The 19551-nt window shown below is 54.4% G+C and overlaps 1 protein-coding gene and 1 long non-coding RNA gene across 3 annotated transcripts in view; one reads left to right on the forward strand and one right to left on the reverse strand.

Moving 5' to 3' along the window:
- The window catches only part of SCN5A (sodium voltage-gated channel alpha subunit 5), a 93031-nt gene that overhangs the window by 59897 nt on the left and 13583 nt on the right, over positions 1-19551 (forward strand). The window contains exons 16-21 of one of the 2 annotated variants that reach the window (XM_045856774.1): positions 1203-1559; positions 4701-5144; positions 6561-6728; positions 9475-9595; positions 10483-10637; positions 17088-17261. In XM_045856774.1, the coding sequence (XP_045712730.1) occupies positions 1203-1559; positions 4701-5144; positions 6561-6728; positions 9475-9595; positions 10483-10637; positions 17088-17261 (1419 nt within the window). The remainder of the gene's footprint in view (positions 1-1202; positions 1560-4700; positions 5145-6560; positions 6729-9474; positions 9596-10482; positions 10638-17087; positions 17262-19551) is intronic. The other variant, XM_045856775.1, reaches the window with a different exon arrangement.
- On the reverse strand, positions 7838-8984 carry LOC123830481. The gene is made up of 3 exons (XR_006787774.1): positions 8920-8984; positions 8572-8684; positions 7838-7962 (listed from the first exon to the last, which is right to left on the reverse strand). It is a non-coding gene; the product is annotated as an uncharacterized LOC123830481 (long non-coding RNA).

The raw sequence follows: 19551 nt of genomic DNA on the forward strand, positions 1-19551 counted from the left end.
CTAAGGCTCAGGGAGGCTGTCACTATGGTAGTTGTGGTGGAAGTCCCTGCTGTCCTGTTGTGAGGGATCCAGGCCTTTGCTACCGTGACCACCCGTCCATCAAGGGCAAGTGCATCTTGCCTTGTGTCTTTACAATGTGGGGAATTCCAGAGCTGAAGGAGCTCAAAATCTAAATGCCAAAGAAGGGGCCTTTGGAAGAGGCAAGGTTCAGGTGAGTTCAGGAAGAAGTCAGAAATAATTTCCCAAAGCCACATGGCGAGTGGCAGGTGGAGCCAGGTCTGCTGACAGCTCATCCAGGGTTCTGCCTGCTGGTTTCAGAATTTGTAATTTGGAAACAGATGCACACACAAATCACCCAGGGCTCCTGTTAAACTGTGGCTGACGGTTCAGTAACTCTCGGGTGATGCCGGAGCTCCTGGTCTGCAGACCTTGCTTTAAAGCTCAAAGTGCCTGAGAGGTTCAGACGTGGGGGTGAAGGGAGGTCAGGGAAGACTTCCTGGAGGAAGTCTGCCTACTGTTGGTGCTCAGGAGGGCAGGAAGGTGAGAGCAGCAGAGAAAGCCTAGGCTGTGAGCTGTAACCCCAGCTCCACTGCCGTGAGCCCGGGGATGGAGACAAGTTACTCCACCTTTAAGGGTTGGTTTCTTCATCTGTCAAAGGAGGTAATCAAAGGGCCAACCTCGTGTGGTTATTGGGAGTTCTGAATAAGTTGATTCCTCCTAAGCACGTGGTCTGACACAGTCGATGTTTCATAAATGCCACCCCTGGCCCCCTTTGCCTGTTAGAACTAAGAGGAGAGGAACATGGAAGTGGCTGGGCGAGTCAGAGATGGTTAGAGCTGGCCCGGAAGGGCATCTGATGAAGCAGGGTCGGGCAGAGGAAGGACTTTCCATGTTGGGGGAGTCTATGAAGTCCCTGCAAGTGAGGCCACGGGGAGCAAGGGGCTGCAGTGGGCACAGAGAGGAGGGCTGAGTGGGGGAGATGAGGCTGGGGCTGTTGACCTGGCTCCCCGACCAGAGCCCGCTGAAGGCTGTGGGAAGAGACGGTGGTGTGTGCTCCCAGAGAAACCCGGAGAAACGGGTGTCAGTGACTTTCAAGGGCTCCCAGCATTTTCGGTCAGGAACTAGGGGAGGGCGGTAAGGGTGCCCATGGGCAGTGGAAGCCAGAGTCCATCAGCCCATCACAAGGACCCTTCCCTCCCCAGCTGCGCGTCTTCAAGCTGGCCAAATCATGGCCCACCCTGAACACACTCATCAAGATCATCGGGAACTCAGTGGGGGCGCTGGGGAACCTGACGCTGGTGCTGGCCATCATCGTGTTCATCTTCGCCGTGGTGGGCATGCAGCTGTTCGGCAAGAACTACTCCGAGCTGAGGCACCGCATCAGCGACTCCGGCCAGCTGCCCCGCTGGCACATGATGGACTTCTTCCATGCCTTTCTCATCATCTTCCGCATCCTCTGTGGCGAGTGGATCGAGACCATGTGGGACTGCATGGAGGTGTCTGGGCAGTCACTGTGCTTGCTGGTCTTCTTGCTCGTCATGGTCATTGGCAACCTTGTGGTAAGCTGGCCAATGGCCTCACCCACACACATTCACCTCCCGTCCGTTTACCCACCAGCTGCCCATCCACCCCGTCTTCCATCTGTCCATTCACTTACCCTTCCTTCCATCCATCCGCTCATTGACTCAGCCGTCTGTCTGTCAAACCACCCATCCACCCGTCAATCTCTCATCTCCCTACCTACTTACCCCCCCATCCATCTGCTCATTCACTCACCCTTCCATCTGTCTCCTCATCCATTCATTTATCTACCCACCAATGTACCCACTTAGCACTTTGTATCAATTCATTCATTCACTTACCAGTTATTCTTCTCTCTACTCATCCATACATCTACCCATCCAGCCATCCATCCCCTCATAATTCACCCACCCACTAACTCACCCATCCGTCTGTTCACTTCTCCATCGATTAGTCTACTCAGTTACAAAACTTCACATTCATTTACTCACTTGCTCACCCAGCCATCCATCCATCAACCCACATCTACCCATTCACTTACCATCCACCTATGGATTCATCACCCAACCATTCATCTGTTCACCAGCCACCCGATCCATCACTTCCATTCATCCTACACAACCATACACACATACCTATTCATTCATTCATTTACCCACTCATTTATCTACCTATCCTTCGCTTGCCCACCATCCATTCATCCGTTCATCCATCACCCATCTTTCCACTCACCGATCTCTCCACTCATTCATCCACCCCACATCCATCTATGAACCCACTCATCCATTCACTCACCCACCAGTCCCACCTGCTACTCGTTTACCCAGCCACCTACCTACTCACTCACTCATTGGCCCATCCATTCATATCACTCTTCATTTGTTCATTCATTCATTAATTCACCCGCTTATTTGTCTGTTTATTCACTATTTAGTCATTTTATATTCATTAATCTACTTACTTGTCTACCCATTGTTTCATTAGTCATTCACTGGCAATGATTTACCACGTGGTTTTTCAATTCACCTTAAGAAACATTGGCTGAGCCCCTGTTGCTTGCAAACGATTGTGCCAGATGCTGTCGGACACACAGTGGAGAAGGTGGCCCTGACATGACTCATAAACTTGAGAGAGGGGGCAGGTGCAGAGTTCAAAAAGGCATGAAGTAACTCTCAAACTGGTCAGAACAGTCAGAACCATTAAGAGGAAGCCCATGGGTGCTGATCCCCTCCGCCTGGAAATCAAGGAAGGCTTCCTGGAGGAGCACTTAGAGCCAGCCTGATAGGCAGGTGATGCTAGAGAGGGCGGGGTGAGCAGAGCACAGGTGCAAGCAGGTGTTGGTCCAGGTGAGGCAGGGCCTGTGGGAGCCTGTGTGTCTCCCCGGGCAGCTGTGGTAGAAGCTCCTGCTGTCCTGTCGTAAGGGATCCGGACCTCTGCTACCTGTCTGACAAGGGCAAGTGCATCTCGCCTTGTGTCTGTACAGTGTGGGGAATTCCGGGGTTGAGAGAGATCATAGTCTAAATGCCAACGAAGGGGCCTTTGGAAGAGGCCAATTTGAGGCGAGTCAGTAGTTCAGGAAGAAGCCAGTATCCACTATGGACATGGGGCCACCCTCCTGGGACACAGGTGACCCACACATGCGCAGACATCACACCTGCGTGGTCTGGCTCCCAAGGGCGTGGGCAGCCCAGGCTCCCATCAGCGCATAGAAGGGTTTTAGGGGGCACGAGTCCTGTGGGCTGTGGATCGCAGAGCCCGTTCCCAAACCGGCCTGCTTTCTCCTCCCGTGTGCCTTAACCAGGCCAGGGCAGGCCCAGGCCGAGGTAGGGTCAGCCCCCTCAGGCCCCGCAGGTGGAGGAGCCCAGAGAGGAAGCAGCTACTCAAACCCAGCTCTTTGGTTGCCCTCACAACCCCCTTCCACCTTCGTAGACTGGCTGCTGGTCAGGGTGGAGCCTTCCTCAGCCCCTGCCCTGCCCTGGGTCCCCCAGGCTCTGTGCTCCAAGAAGGGTGCGAGCACTCGGAGCTGTCAGCCAGAGCCAGGTTGAGCTGCCCTCACACACAGCCCTGCGCTTCCCAAGCGGATCTGTCTGGGGATGAGAAGATTAGAGGCTGCTGGGGGAGGGAAGCTAACGCCCACGCACCGTCACCCCCCCCCCACCCCAGCCTCAGGAATTGGGCTGCCGCCCAGGCGTGGGAGGAAGCAGTTGCCATTGAAATGGGAAGTGATCAGGCAGGGGCTGGGGAGCAGCAGCACGATTGACAGGGAAAGCGCTGGAAGAAGACAAACTTCTGAAGCGGGCGACGAGGGAGGCCCTAGTGTCCTGTGTGGGTGGACGAGGCTGCCTGGCCGCTCTCTGCCCAGCCCCCAGCCTGGGCCCCAGCCGCCTGGAGGTCAGGGGAGGTGGGCGAGGCCTGAGTGAAGGCAGCGGGGGAGGGAGGATCCAGGGTGGGCAGCCAGGTCACACAGGTCAGGTGGAGACGGCAGCTCTGAGCCGCATCACATCGCCCCCCTGCCCAGTGACGACACGGAACAGGCTTCCAGGTGTCAAAAGGAATCATTTCTCCGTAGAGATATAGGATCGGGAGGTCCCACTTCTCAACCCTTCCATACTGTCCGTGTGAGTGTGTGCTGCTTTGTAAACCGAGGGCCGGTTTTGGAGACCTGGCCCTCCGTCCTTCCCCACGGCGTTCTCGTCCCCAGCCCTCTGACAGGTGTGCCGCAGGGGCTTGCGAGAAGCCACAGCAGGGGCTCAGCGTGGGTCTCCACTGAGAACTGCGCACCCACCTTCACACATCCCCCTGCTGGAGGGACCCCCGTTCAACTGAGCTCCCTCCCGGGAGGAGGAGACACCCAGCCCAAAGCGGGGAGGTGTGTCCCTGGCCTGTGTGCCTGGTGATGCTCCGGAGCTGTCTGACCCACTGGTGTCACCTTCATTTAACCTTCAGGAACCTGGGAAATGGGCCCATGCCACTCAGCAAGTTTTGTAGCAAAGCTTAAACTTCACCCTTGCAGGACCCTTTCACAAACAACCCAGACTATCCAAAAACAGGAATGGTGCAGACCTCCCTTGCGGGGGCTTAGCCCTGAAACCTGAGCCCCTCCCCCAACGCCTCAGTGTCTCCATCACGGGCCCGAGGCTGAGCGCCCGTGGGTGGCGCCTGGTGCATTGTCCCCACAGGTCCTGAACCTCTTCCTGGCGCTGCTGCTCAGCTCCTTCAGTGCGGACAACCTCACGGCCCCCGACGAGGACGGGGAGATGAACAACCTCCAGCTGGCCCTGGCACGGATCCAGCGGGGCCTGCGCTTCCTCAAGCGGGCCACCTGGGACTTCTGCTGTGGCCTCCTGCAGCGGCGGCCTCAGAAGCCCGCCGCCCTGGCCGCCCAGGGCCAGCTGCCCAGCTGCATCGCCGCCTCCAGCTCCCCACCGCCCGCAGACGCAGAGAAGGCACCTCCGGCCCGCAAGGAGACACGGTTCGAGGAGGGCCAGCGGCCAGGCCAGGGCACCCCTGGGGAGCCGGAGCCCGTGTGCGTGCCCATCGCCGTGGCCGAGTCAGACACAGATGACCAAGAGGAGGATGACGAGGAGAACAGCCTGGACACGGACGAAGAGTCCAGCAAGCAGGTGAGCCCCGACCTGGCCTCCTTCCCCCCACGCCTCTGTGGCACCCGCTTGCACGGGGCCCAGGGCTCTGCTGTTCAGGGCAGGCAGCCTTGCTCAGGGCGGCTGACCTGTCAGGCTGCCACAGCGGGGCCAGGGTGGAGGTAGAAGACAGGAGGTCCCCCAACAGCTGGCCTCGTAGAGGGGCGCTGAGACCAGCTCTCAGCCCTCTCCCCGACCCCGCCCAGGTGGGGACCTGGGAAGGGGCTGCTTGTCTGTGATTCGTCACGGTCACGGGCAGCTATTTGTACAGAAGGGGAAACTGAGGCACAGCAAAGGAGAGGGAGACTGGCTAGGAGTTCCTCGTGCATCTGGGTAGAGCCAGGACCCCTGGCCCCTGACCCCACGCTGACCATCGCCCTCCTCCAGGACTGCCAACAGGGAACGGCTTGGTGAGGGCGAGCGCAGTCGCCTGACCTCCGACTGCCCCTCCCCTCCTCCCACGCCCCGGGCTCATTCTGAGATTTAAAAATAAGCATCCCGAAGATGGCAGGTGTCAGAGACGGCACTATCTTATCTCCCAACCTGTTATTTTTAACACTTAGGACCAGAGTCTGTGCGAGGGAGACGGTGCCTCCCTTAGCTCGCTCAGCGTCACCGCGGCCCGCGCCAGGCTCACGTGGCTGCTTCTCGGGCCCCTGAGTCCAACAAGGAGGGCGGGCTCTCTCCGTCTCGTCGGGCCTGTCCTGGCCCCGCTCCCTCTGGGCCCCCACTGGGTGGGTCTGGCCGTGAGGCGCAGCGGCGCCCCCTGCGTGGAATTTGATCTGAGGCTTCAGACTTGGTCCCAGGCCGCCTGCCTCCCTGGGGTCGCAGAGGCCAGCTTCAGCCCTGGGAGCCGGGCTGTGGGGCGCGACAGTGTCCGGAGGGGAGGGAGGTGTCGGTGTTGCCTGTTGCCTGGACCACAGCTCCCAGTTTTCTCCAGGACGCTCCCAGCAGAGGGTGGAATTCTGGCTGCCCCTCCTTCTCTCTCTCTCCTGCCTCTCTGGAGCCTGTGGGCTCTGGCTCCCTGGGATGTATGTGTGCGAGTGTGTGCTTGTGTGCGCAAGCGAGCAAGCAGGGGGGCTGCCATGGGAGCTCACAGGAAAAACCCCTACATCCTTCTGAAGTGGGGGTGCCACCTATGGGAGCTGGGCGGGGCGGCCTAGCTGCACCCCTCCAGGGATGGGAAGAGGGGGAGACGCATGCCAGGCTTTGTCCGGCTAGCGGTCCTTTGCCTGGACCGACCAGGAGCCTCCCCGCTGCCCACTCAGGGCTTCTGTGGGAGGGTCTTCAGTGCAATGAGGCCCCAGGAGGAGGGCAGGAGGCATGGCTGGGGCCTGAGGCAGAGCCAGGGCCCTGGAAATGCTGGAGCCAGAGCTCATGGGCCGGAGGTCTCTTCAGCAGGAACCCCAGCCTGTGTCTGCTGGCCCAGAGGCCCTCCCGGAGCCCAAGGCCTGGAGCCAGGAGTCGGAGACCGCCTCCTCCGAGGCCCAGGCCGGCGAGGCTCCGGCAGACTGGCGGCAGCAGCAGCAGCGGAAAGCGGAACCCCGGGCCCCAGGGTACAGTGAGGTAACGCACACCTGGGTCCCTGAAGCCAGCGGGGTGCCACCTCTTGGGCCCGAGCCAGCTGTGAGAGGCCCCGGCACCTGCCTGCATTGGCTGAAGGGACCCGCAGCGGCTGTCCCAGGCAGCATGGGAGGCCCAGCAGCAGAGGGGAACATGGGCAGCCCTGTCCTCTCAAGGGAGGGATGGGAAGGCATGGGGCTCGAACCGCGGGAAGTTCTGGAAGCAGCCGTCCCGGGACCCTGATGCAGCGCTAACCCCAACCCTCCCTGCGCTCAGCCCTCCGCGCTCAGTCCGTGTGCTGTGGTCCTGTTTAGCAACGTTCGTCCCGTCCCGTGAACGGCCCCGTCCCAGGGGGCTTCGGGGGGCTGTGAAAACAAGGTCTTGGCTTCTTGGTGCATGAGCCACCAGCCGCTTCTCACCCGGACTCAAGCAGAGGCCACAGATGGGAACCCTCCTGTATGTAGGGTTTTGTTCCAACCACAGAAAGAGTTTTCATTCAAATTAGCTACCAACATCTAAAACTCGGGAGTTCTTATGTAAAAAATGTGCATTCCTGGCTTCTCTTGGAGGAAAAAAAAAAAACGCACACCGGAAGAGCCGCCTGGCTGGGGACAAGGGTCACCACCTGCTGGATGGCAGCTCTCGGTTGGCGCGGAGCCCCGCTGCCTGGCTTCACCCCGTTTTTACCTGCCCGGCCCCCCAAGTGTTTGTGTTTGTGATCCCTGCGCTCTCAGACTGGGCACCCACTCCCTCTCATGCCACACACCGTGGGAGGTGGCGGCCCTGTTTGGAGGAACCTGGCTGGGGGCCGCCGTCCTGCAGCCTGACCTCAGCCCTCCGCCCGGCAGGCGTGACCCGCTCCAAAGGCCCACTTCTCCTTTGCCTCGTCCCTTTCCCGGATGGGCCTGTGGGAAGCTCTGCGGTCACGGCCAGCTCCGGAGTGCAAGGGTCTGGTGGAGCCGTCATCCCCAGGGAGGGCCTGCCACACGAAGGCACGTGGGCACAGAAGGACACAGGATGGGCAGAAAGTCCTGGAGAGAAGGACTTTATACTAGAACGTTGGCCTTTGAACAAGTTTTTAGACTTGTCTCTGTCTTCACATCAGTCCCTGTGGGACCCCGTGAAAGGGAGTGAGGTGGGCTGGGGCTTTCCTGAGAGAGCAATCCTGTCGCCTCCCTGCAGTGGATCTCAAGAACTCGTTCTCCCTCGTGACAAGCCTGCATCATTCAGGCGGCTCCTGTGTTTGAAAAGAAAAGCAGGGTGAGGCCCCCCCGGCTGCACCTTTCTCAGCTCAGTGCCCCCCAGCAAAGCTGGGAGGAGAAGGGAACAGCCCTCCAGGCCACGGGGACCACAGAGGCGAAGCTGCAGCCCGGGGCCAGGGGTCCGCCCTGCACGGAGCAGCAACTTCTCCATGCCCACCAGGACCCTGCGCTTCCCCATCACAAGCCTAAATGTTAAAGACTTCGAGACACCAGCGGAGGGAGTCAGTCATGGAGGGAAGAGAAAAGCAGGAGGCTCCAGGAGCTAAGGCGCAAGGTCTCAGACCAGCACGTCTCTACATGGAGCCTGAGCAGCAAGACGGGCCTACTGAGCTGGGGCATCGGGGGCTTCGGACGTGACCTGAAGCCAGCGAAGTCTCCCCTTCCCTCACGGAAGCCCTGCCCTGCACTGCACACCGGTGCCTAGGGTGGGCCCCCAGAGGCAGTGCCTGCGATGGGCTTCCTTTGCAAAGGACTGACTGCAGAGAGCTCCCAGGAGAGACCCACCAGAAAGGAGGAAGCGGGATGGGGCAAAGGGAACAGCTCCAAAGGCATGACCTCATGCCTCCTGGTGGCCAGGCTCTAACCTCAGATTCGTGTCTTCCGTACAGTCAGTCACTGGGTGTCAGCCGCCCCTGGCTCTAGTCGTGACCCCCACGCAATCTCCAGACAGGGCAGCTCCATGGCTAAAGACAGTTTCCTGGAGATGGAACCGAGAAGCAGCCCGTGTGCACAGCGGCTGGGATGGGTGCACTGGCCTGACACACGGGAACTGGGCAGTGCACCAGCAGTGGCTGCTACAGCCCCTGACACACCAGCGCTCGCTCGTGACACACACAAACACAGGGCACACGCATGCACACACCTCCCTCTGTCAGGTTAAGTGAGGTCAAGGCCACAGGGCCCTGAAGGTGCCAGCACCTTCTCGCTCTTACCCCAGGCTCTGCGCCTCACACCAGCACCCACAGGAATTGGGTGAGAAGCACGAGCAGGTTGCCGGCCTGTTCTCTGCATGTCTGACCTTGAGCTTCTGTGTGCCTGTGATGCTGGTTCTGACGCCGATCTGGGTGTGGCACGCCTGTGTGCTCTGCGTGTGCCAAGCTACCGCTCCAAGTCCATGTCCTAGTGTGTGTCTGTGTTGCCACCCCATGTCTGTTTTGTGTCCAGCTAGACGAATCTCTCCTCCCTAATATTTTCCCAGATGCCTACACACCCCCCGCACCCCTGCCCTAGGCCCCAGCAGACCAGAACCGCAGACCCAGAGGCCCTGCGGTACAGACCCAGCTCAGCCCTGACTGGCCCCAGGTGACCTCTGGGGCAGGCCCTCATGCATCTTGGGCTCAGATCCCCCGAGAGTGCAATGGGAGATAGTCAGGGCACCTCCCCTCCAGGAGCTGCAGGCTCCCCCAGACCCTGGGCTGGAGGCTGGAGGCTGCCACGTGGCCCGCACTCACGCTTTTGCCCACCCTGCCCCATGCTCCTGCCTGCAGACGCACGAGGACAGTCTCTCCGAGGGGAGCACAGCAGACATGACCAACACCGCCGACCTCCTGGAGCAGATCCCCGACCTCGGCGAGGATGTCAAGGACCCAGAGGACTGCTTCACTGAAGGTCCTGCCCTGGGTGGCCCTTTGCCCCAGCCTCAGCACGCCGGGGAGGGGCAGGAGGACCCACAGCTCTTTGGGGCCCGGACCCACATTCCACCCCATGCTGGACTGGCTGCCTCCCCTCTTTACCCCACTCACCATGACCCTGGGGGCTCCTCCATCATGACATGAGTCATGGCGAGTCTGCTAGCAGTGTTCTGGGCTGGGCAGGTGTGGGCCAGGTGCACCAAGGACAGGTGACAGCGTTTGTGGGGTGGTGGCATGACTGCATGCCCCTATAGCAGCAGGGACAGCGTGGGAGTCACCCTGTTCCCCAGGCCCCGGCATGGTGCCTGGCATATTATAGACCCTCTTTAAGTACTCAAGGTGGGGGTGACTTGTGGTCGTGGTGGGGACCGGCACCTGGTGCAGTGGTGGTGTCTGTGGAGGGCAGCTGGGGATGGAATGAGGAATCGACCTCCATGTAGCCCATCATCTGGGGCTGCCAGTGAAGGGTCCACCCTTCCTCAGGCTCAGAGACTGCAAACTTGGAGAAAGCCCAGGGACAGAGCAGCCTGGGCAGCTCTAGAACATTTGGCGGCGGGGGGGGCGGTTTCCCAGATGAGCAGAGGACAAGATGGAGCCCATCCAGCCCCAGCCTTGCCCACCCCTGCCAGGCCTTCCATCCGCTTCCTGGGTGCCTGGTCCATCTGGCCTTTCCACAGAGGACCTGCTGAGTGTGGGCCCCTGCAGACAGCCCCACGCCCCCCCGCCCCCCATGACCCTGCCCCCATGTTGCCCCGCTCATCACCCATGTCTCATCTCTCTCAGTAATTCCTTCGACCACCCTGCCATCATACATAGGCATTCGCAGGCCCTGGCCTGGACCTGACCCCTCTCCCTTCCCCACAGGCTGTGTCCAGCGCTGTCCCTGCTGTGCTGTGGACACCACGCAGGCCCCCGGGAAGGTCTGGTGGCGACTGCGCAAGACCTGCTACCGCATCGTGGAGCACAGCTGGTTCGAGACGTTCATCATCTTCATGATCCTGCTCAGCAGCGGAGCGCTGGTACCCCCCTGGGGATGCCAGGCTGGGCAGGGAGGGACGGAGGAGGGTGGCAAGAAGAGGGTGGGAAAGGAAGTCTGGCCAGCTGGAAAGCCAGGTCAGAAAGTGAGGCAGAACCTCTGCTGAAAATGCACCCGCTCAGGGCCCCAGATCAGGAATCGACTCACAAACTCTCAACACCCATAGCACAAACGGAGGTCAGAGGAGAAAGGACTCGCGGGGTTGTCTGTCCAGGTGCCCTTGTCCCCCAAAGGGGCAGTGATTTGCCCCAGGTCACAGTGCATCACTGGTATAGGTCACAGGTCACCAGCCTCCCACACCTGAGCTCTGGTGACACGGACTCTGCATGAAGCCTCGGGTGCTCCATCAGGCTGATCCAACGCAATTCACGATGCCGGCTGAGACTGGAGGGGTGGCTCTGCTCACCGCCGGCTTTTCAGGGCTAGAGACCAGACTGTGTGGTTCACATGTGATCACATTTCACCCTACAACAACCTCTTGTAGAAACATTAAGTAATTTGCCCAAGGCTCCACCACCCGGAAGCAGCAGATGTGGCGTTGAACCCAAACAGTCGGATTCCAGAGATTTGTTCAATGGGTCTTTTCCAAGCTCTCCTTGGATCTACCTCTGTGAGCCATGGGGGTAGGGAGTAGGCAACAGGAGGAGGAGACCCCGGCCATGGCATCCGTGGTTCCCCGTCTAGTTGGGGAAACCAGACTCAGCAAATTTGAGAGTCAACGATCAGCTCAAGAAAGTTGAGCAAGAAAGGAGTGGATGACTCAGGTGATGGGGGAGGTCAGGGGGAACTGGAGCAATCAAGGAAGACTCCCTGGAGGAGGCAGATGGAACTTGACTGTGGAGGACAGGGGGTCTGTTGAGCCCAACAGAAGCAGAGAGGCCTTCCAGGGATGCCCTTGCCTGGCTCCCAACTCTCACCTCTCAGATCCCTTATTGAAAGAGATGAAACAGCCCTGAGGAAGGTTCTGGAAGGTGCTGGTGAGCAGGGAGAGGGATGATCAAGAAGGCTGAAGAAACAGAAACTCTCCTGACCCTGGGGGAGGAAGCACCTGATATTATTGGGGATGAGCAACCAATAGGGAAATGCTTTGGACTAGAGTGGGAGGGGCCACTTGGATCCGAGACAGTGTGCCCCCAGTCTGGGATGCCTCCTGTGGGGGCGGGGCCCGGGGGGCACTGTGCTGTCACTCCTACACCTCGGGGCCTCCCACTCCACCCAGCATAGGCCCCTCCGGTTCCAGAGCTGGCCTGGAGCCACGATTTAGAGACCGCATGCTGCGTTACCATTGGCAGCTCCAGTGAAATCTCTGCAGGCTTCGGAGGATGATTTGACAATATGTTAACGAGGTTTGTTTTTAAACAACCGCAAACAAGGGCAGCCAGAGCCATTTAGTCTGGGCTGTGGAGGAAAAGCTCAGGCTGGCATAAGTGAAGAGGAGTTTTGGCAAGCAAAGGTGAATCTAATCAGGGGAGACAGCCAAGCACTGTTTAAAAAAAAAAAAAACACCAGTGATATATTGAGAAAAAGAAGTCTGAGTGTGTTATTTAAAGTTATAAACTTGTTTAACAGAAAGCAGACTATATATTCCTTGCAAATTGCTGAAGGAAAAAAAAATTTAAAGGAGTCAGATCTTGCAGCAGAAGACAGGAGAAAAAATAAGCAGCAAGGAAGCATTGAATCAAAAAAAACAGAAAATAATATGACAGAGGCAAGATCCAATGTGTGTTTCAATAATAAATGTAACAGGGTAAAATTCATCCTTTAAAAGAAAAGGACTCTGAATGGATACTTTTAACACTTCAGCTCTTGCTCTGAAATGACAGACCTGGAACTCTGTGACTCAGAACCATTAAAAGTGCAGTAATAAGATATAGGAAGCAAATGAAAACAATGACAACAAACACCAAAAGTGCTTTTGTTTGTTAATATTAAACGAGGTTGGATCCAAGGTAAAAAGCTTGAGATAAAAGAGAGTCTGACCTATATTAAAAATGTGACTATCATGAATCTATTTGCCAGGGATTATATAGCACTTCTGTGAAGCAAAAACCATTGGGGCGGGGGTGGCACGGTGCAACAGTGCAGGTAGATTTTGCCACACTCCTATTAGTCTTTTACAAATCAAATAGAAAGAGCAAGAAAATAAGAAAACCAAATACACATATATAATTAATATTTTGACCTAACCTAATAATAATAAAAAATAATAGCTTACACTTAAACAGCACTGGCTGTGTGCCAGACTCTGTTATAAACATACTACAAACATTAATTCATTTAATTCTCATTTAATTGCCCTATAAAGCAGGTGCTATTATTAAGCCTAGCTAACAGATAAGGAAACTGCTAGATGTAGGAAAGATAGAAGGATTCAAAACAAACCCTTAAAAATGTAAAAGTCATTCTTAAATAAGTCTTGGACTAAACAAAAAATAGTTTGGAGGTAGGTTCATGGGTGTTCGTTACTTAATGAGTAAGCAAAGAAATAAAAATGAAGAGACTATGCAGGCACCAAAGATGACACTCAGCCTGTTCTGTCCACCTGAAATCTAGAAAAATGAGAAATGAAAAATCAAAGTAAAGGAAAAAACTGTAATTGAGGGGAGGGAAACTAGAAAATGACAATATTGAGAATATTGCATGTGAGATGCAGCCAAAGCTGTAATAAGAGTAAAATTCATAGACTTAAACAACTATATTATTAAATAAAATGTAAACTAATTATTTACCTCAATAAATTAAAAACATAACAACAAAATAACTTTAAGGAAGTGACTATAAAATACAAACATAATGAATTAGAAAATAAATAGTAAAACTGATAAAAGTTCAGAGTAAAACAATCAGATAGGTACACTTAACATCTCCAAGGGTGGAATCATTCACATTCTCAGGAAAGAAAATAATCCCAGTCCTATTTAAAATATTCTAGTGTATGAAAACAGATGGAAAGTCCACAAATTGTTTTTATGAAAGCTAAATAATGCTGATTTTTTTAAAACCTTAAACATACCAAAAGGAAAACTATAGACCAGTTTTCATATTCCATACTTATGAATAGTGACAGGGAAATCTTAAAATACATGCAAATAGTATCCAACAATATATTTAAAAGATTGAATAAGCCATAACTAAGCATGGCTGGTGTGGCTCAGTGGACTGAGCACTGGCCTGTGAACCAAAGGGTGGCCAGCTCGATTCCCAGTGAGGGCACATGCCTGGGTTGAAGGCCAGGTCTGCAGTAGGGGGCATGAGAGAGGCAACCACACATGGATGTTTCTCTCCCTCTCTGTCCCTCCCTTCCCCTCTCTCTAAAAATAAACAAATAAAATCTTTAAAAAAAAATAAGCCATAGCTAGATATATGTCAAAATAATGCCATATCAGAAAATCCATTTATATAAATAGGACAAAGATAAAGTATGTCAATAAATTTCTGATTTTTAAAATTGATAAGAATAGAAATAACATATATTTCCTTAAGTTAGTGAAAAACTTAACCCCCAAATTAACTCTGTCATCACCATTAGTAGTAAAGCACTTCATCATTTTTATTAACGTCAGAAATAAGGAAAAGAATGATTTAACTACTTTTCACGTGTTGTTCATTACTTAATAATCTTGAAGTACTAGCCAGTGCAATTAAAGAAGAAAATTAAATATACAGTAAAAAAATGGAAAATAGAATTGAAGACAATATAGTCAAGTATAAAAGAAGAGTTAGTGATAATAGAAATAAGCAGAAAGTATATCATTACTTTTAGATAATGATTGCCTAGAAAAAATTTTAAAACTTATTAAAAACATTATATGTCACAAAATATACAAAGAATTGTTGCTGTTGTTTTTTTATTCTAACAGAAACCTTTTAGTTACAGGCAACATTTCTCAAATATTCCTTATGTGCCAGGCATTGTAAACAAAATAACCAGGCATAAATATAACATAAAATGTTATAAGAGGTACTTGAAGAAAACTATAAAACTTTGCTAAGGAATGTAGAAGAAGACAAATAGATAAATGTACTATAAATATACTCTAGTCTTGGGTAGGAAGGCTTCGTATTAGTTCCTAAAACAGTTAATAAATTTAATGTAATAACAATAAATTTCCAACATTTTTGAGGGAGTTTGACAAAATATTGCCAAATTTTTTATCTTGGAAATTTCCAAGAAAATTCATATAATGCTAATTCAGTCATAGACAGAGAAGAACCATATAGAGAGCTCTGAAATGAAGTGTAATATGTGATGACATTGACTTCTAGTCTGTGGATCTGAAGTGATCCTTAAAGTGTTGGGACCATTGACCAGCCACTCTAGAGAAAATATTAAAATAGTTGCTTGTTACCAAAATTAATTTTTTTAATTGTAACATTAAACAATGAAACCAGAAAGTATTTTTAAAAAGAAAAGAAGGGTCTTTTTTTTTCCCTAGTCTTGGAATAGGCAAGAGCTATCTTAACATGCCAGAGGTTTTATTTACTACATAGAAGTCTTATTAATGATATAATTCTATTACATGATACGGTAAATGGAGATGAAGCGTAGAACCTCAGCGTGGTAAACAACAGGAAACAAGACAGAAAGGCACACAATAGGATCCAGTGCATCAAATAGAGTTAATGTCCCCAAATAAACCAGACACTCAAGTAAGAAAACAAGCAAGAGAGGAACACTGCAATAGCCAAGACCAGAACTGAAATAAATAAAAATGGAGCGAAATGCAGTTTTCGTTCATGAGGCTGGGGTGGGTGACGAGGGAGAAACGTCACCCGGGGGTGTGGAGTGGCCAGGAAAGAGCCACCTCCGCGCACTGTCGGGGGAGGGTCACTGGGTGTCTCCTTCTGAGGTCCTGCTCCCAATCTGTACCCAAGTTCACCTTCGACTTGCATCCCAGTTCTGGAAATCTGTCCTCGAGAAATGAGGAGACACACTGTTTCCTGTGTGGTCGCTATCGGGATAAATTGGAAACAACAGTGACGTTCACCACCGGGGTTATTGGCTACATAAACAGTAGTTTATGCAAATAAGGAAATGCCATGCAGCCTTTAAAAAGAATGGTACTGTATGTAGTCACCCCGTGGAGTCCATAATGACTCACAAAAGATTGTTTAGTGGGGAAAAAAAAAGTTCCAAAGCAAAATATTTAGCATACCTTACAAAATGGTGTGGTTACACACACACACACACACACACACACACACACACGAATAATGTCCAAAAGAATGTTCACCTCAGTGTTAGCCGTGGCTGCTTTAGTGTCGTGAAATTGGAGGTGCCTTTTCTTCTCTTTATAATGTCTATGTTATTTACGTTTTATAAGAAGCACACATTTTTTTATAACCAGAAAAAGCACACCTACTCTTTCTATTGAACAACTCTCTGAGTCTGTGCTGGGACTGGCATCATCCCGTTGTCCTGTGTACACTGACCAGACTAGCCACACGTGTGTGTCCGCGGCGCCTGCTCGGGCACCGCGGGCAGCACTGGCCACCTGGATCCTGCCGCTCGCAGCCAGACAGGGAGGCCCAGAGCCACAGGTGGAGGCGGCTCCCCAGGGCCCTCAGTGACGTGCTCAGTTGCTTAGACTGGGAGGCTCAGAGCCCGTAGTGGACGCGGAGCAGTAACCCAGGTGGAGCAGGTACAATTCAGAAGGCTGGAGGTGGAGGAGGGCAGCTGAGAGCCGTGGGGACTTCTCTGTTGGCTCAGGAGTTGGGGCTGAGGCAGGAGGGAGGAGGTGGAGAGAGACAGCTTGTAGCATTTTAGAAACTTTGACTCCCAGATTCTGAGGGTTTTAGGAGGTTCGGCTTTACCTGGTCCTGTGCTTCCTAAACTTCATAGCTAGAAACTGTCTTTATTATCATTCATTTAAGGTTTTGCTTTAAAGTGACTGTTTGTTTGTTTTGGTTAAATAAGTGTATCATAAAGAGAAACTTTTTAATGAATATTTGCAATATTCATTACTATTGCAATTGGAAACCAGTGTCATTTCCTATGAAAAGTAGGTAACTGCATAAAGGAGAGTGAAAACAAAAAGTTTCATGCTGTTTCTTTCCAGCAGAAGGTTAGGAGTGAGCTAAGCCTGCACACCCACTCTCCTTATTAAAACTGAAGATCAGCAAGTTCTAGAAAGTTCTTTCTGATGCCCTAGCCCAGAACCCAGACTTGCTCTTCAGTGTAAAGGAAGCAGCGTTCTCACACACACTCTGCCCTCCTGTCTGCACACCACGTCCGGCCATTCCCCGGCCCACCAGGGGCACACACGCTCCATGGGGCTCGGGCTGACCACGCAGGGGCCCCTCCACTGCCCGTCTCACCTCTGCCCCTCCCCCGCCCTCGTGGGTAGCAGTTGCTACTAGAGTGGATGCCTCGTGCAGAGTGGGATTGGCCATGGTCAGGACGTTGTGTCCATTTGTCTGGCCTGGTCTGCAGGCCTTCGAGGACATCTACCTGGAGGAACGGAAGACCGTCAAGGTTCTGCTCGAATATGCCGACAAGATGTTCACCTACGTCTTCGTGCTAGAGATGCTGCTCAAGTGGGTGGCCTATGGCTTCAAGAAGTACTTCACCAACGCCTGGTGCTGGCTGGACTTCCTCATTGTGGACGTGAGTGTGGCCCCTGGCGGGAAGGGAGGACGGGGAGGCAGGAGCTGAGACAGAGGGTGGACGGGACCGAACGGCAGAGCTGGCAGGAGTCTGGCTGCAGTGGAGGCACTTGGCTGTGCAGCGGGGCAGGCGGAGGGGAAGGAGACCGGAGTCTGGGGTCATAGGGGAGAGACCTAGACCCTGTCCTCAGGAGCCCCCTGGCTGCTGGGGGAGACTAGACTCACCGTATGAAACAGTGAAGAGCATTTCAGGCAGGGATGTGAGCCATGGCGGGAGTGGGGGCTCCCTCTCAGCCTGTTGGGAAACGTCTGTCAGGCCCACTAGACACGTGGCCGGGTGAGGGCCTCCATGCCCACATGCGGCAGGAGGTGTCTGCACAGGGATGGAGCGAGCTGAAGGCCAGAGGGGTCCGGACTGGGGAAGAGGTGTGGACAGGCAGGAGTGACCCTCCTGGCTCAGGCAGTGCATCCCACCAGGGGAGGTGGGAGGTGGGGTCACCTGTGAGGAGGAGGAAAACCATGCACCTGGCCAAGGGCTTCTGAGCAGCTGCCCTGGACGACTGGGTGGTTGGCATGGCTTGCCTGCCCAGAGGATCTGGGACAGGGGGTTGACACATCCTCTGAGCACCCGGTTGACAGAGGAGAAGAAGGCGCCAGCCCCACGGCTACCCCGGCCCAGGGCACTGCTGGGTGCCGAGCAGGGTGTGTGCAGGGTCCGAGACGGGGTTCCTGAGCAGTCGAGTGGGAGCTGGCTGGGGTTGGGGGTGAGGCTGGGGCGTGGAACAGCCTCGGACCTGCGCTCACTGCGGGCAGAGGGCCCAGCGAAGGCCAAGGACTCGGGCGAGGGCTCAATGTCCGGTCATGGTGGGTCCCACAGAACAGAGCACAGGCCAGGATCTGCAGACTGGGAAGAGATCCTACTCTGAGACCAAAGGGAGGGGCTCGGTCCCCAGCAGGCCTGGCCAGGGTCCAGACCTTGAGCGGCTGTGGCGGGAGAGGCTCCTTGGGTCCACCCCTGTGTGGGGACACAGGATCAGGTCATCGGACCTTCAGTCCAGGCTTCTTTCTGTCACCCCAAGGGGCTGAAAGGATGCTCATGCTGGGGTGAGGGGTGCTAGGGTAGTAGAGCGAGAGGGGCTTCTGGGGGCCCTTATAGGTTGGTGCCGTCAGAGCCAGGGCCTGAAACGCCAGCCACCCCATCCCCCACTCAGGAGTGAGGCCCACTGAGGGGCTGTCCCTGGGCAGGCCCGAGGGAGTCTGCAAAGGCTTCTGGAGAAGCCTACCCACACCCCACCACCTGCCACCGCGGGGAAGTCAGCTGAGGCTAGGCGGTGGGGCGCTTCCTGCCGGTCCCAAGGCTGCAGGGGCAGCTGCTGGAGAGGGAAGCCTGGCTCACAGCAGGGAGGGTCTCTGCCCAAGGTCAGAGGGAGGGAGGGAGTGCTGGAGTCCAGCTTCCCTGACACTGGCCGAGCCGCCCGCACCCCCACCCCCCACCTCATGGGAAGGGGGCTCTTCGGGCCTCAGGGTCTGGAGAAGGATGTTTTCAGGATCAATTCATGCATTTTTTTTTCTTTTCAGTAAACCCCAATGGAACATGTATGGGTAAGGGCCGGTGTAGGTGCTGGGGATCTCAGGGAATAAAACAGACAAAACCCCCTAATACCACGGAGGGTTAATGAACCTAAGTAAACCAATTTTATATCATGTCACATATGACGAGTATGAGAAAGAAAAGGAAGTCGGGGCAGGGTGAGGAGGGCCAGGGGCAGGGGGAGGGGAAGGCACAGATCTCAACTTTCACTAGGCTGGTGGACACTTGAGCAGGTGCGAGGGGAGTTGGAGTGAGCCAGGCAGGTGTCTGCAGAGCATTCCCAGCAGCGATGGGGACGGCAGTGCCCAGGTCCTGTGGTCAGTGCGCGCCTGGCACACTTGAGGAGCCACGGAGAGGCCAGAGCAGCTGGAGCGGAGGGGGCGGGGAAGGCAGGTGGAGGAGAGGAGACCAGACGCACGCACGGGGCAGGATGGGTGCAGCCTTGCGAAAACGGGGGCTTCTCTTTAGAATGACGTGGGGAGACGGGGCAAAGCTTTGGACAGAAAAGTCACACGAACTGACTCACGTCATGAAAAGAACGCCCTGTGGGTGGTGGGGGAGGGGCCCGCGTGGAAGCAGGGAGCAGAGTCAGAAGGCCGTGGCAGCAATCCAGGGGAGAGGTGACCGTGGCCTGGCCAGGATGGTGGCAGTGACCGTGGTGACAAATGTCTGAACTTCTGATGTAGCCTGAAAACAGAGC

This window comes from Phyllostomus hastatus, unplaced genomic scaffold (assembly GCF_019186645.2).
Source record: "Phyllostomus hastatus isolate PE091 unplaced genomic scaffold, TTU_PhHast_1.1 phas_scaffold_129, whole genome shotgun sequence".
Lineage (NCBI taxonomy): Eukaryota > Metazoa > Chordata > Mammalia > Chiroptera > Phyllostomidae > Phyllostomus > Phyllostomus hastatus.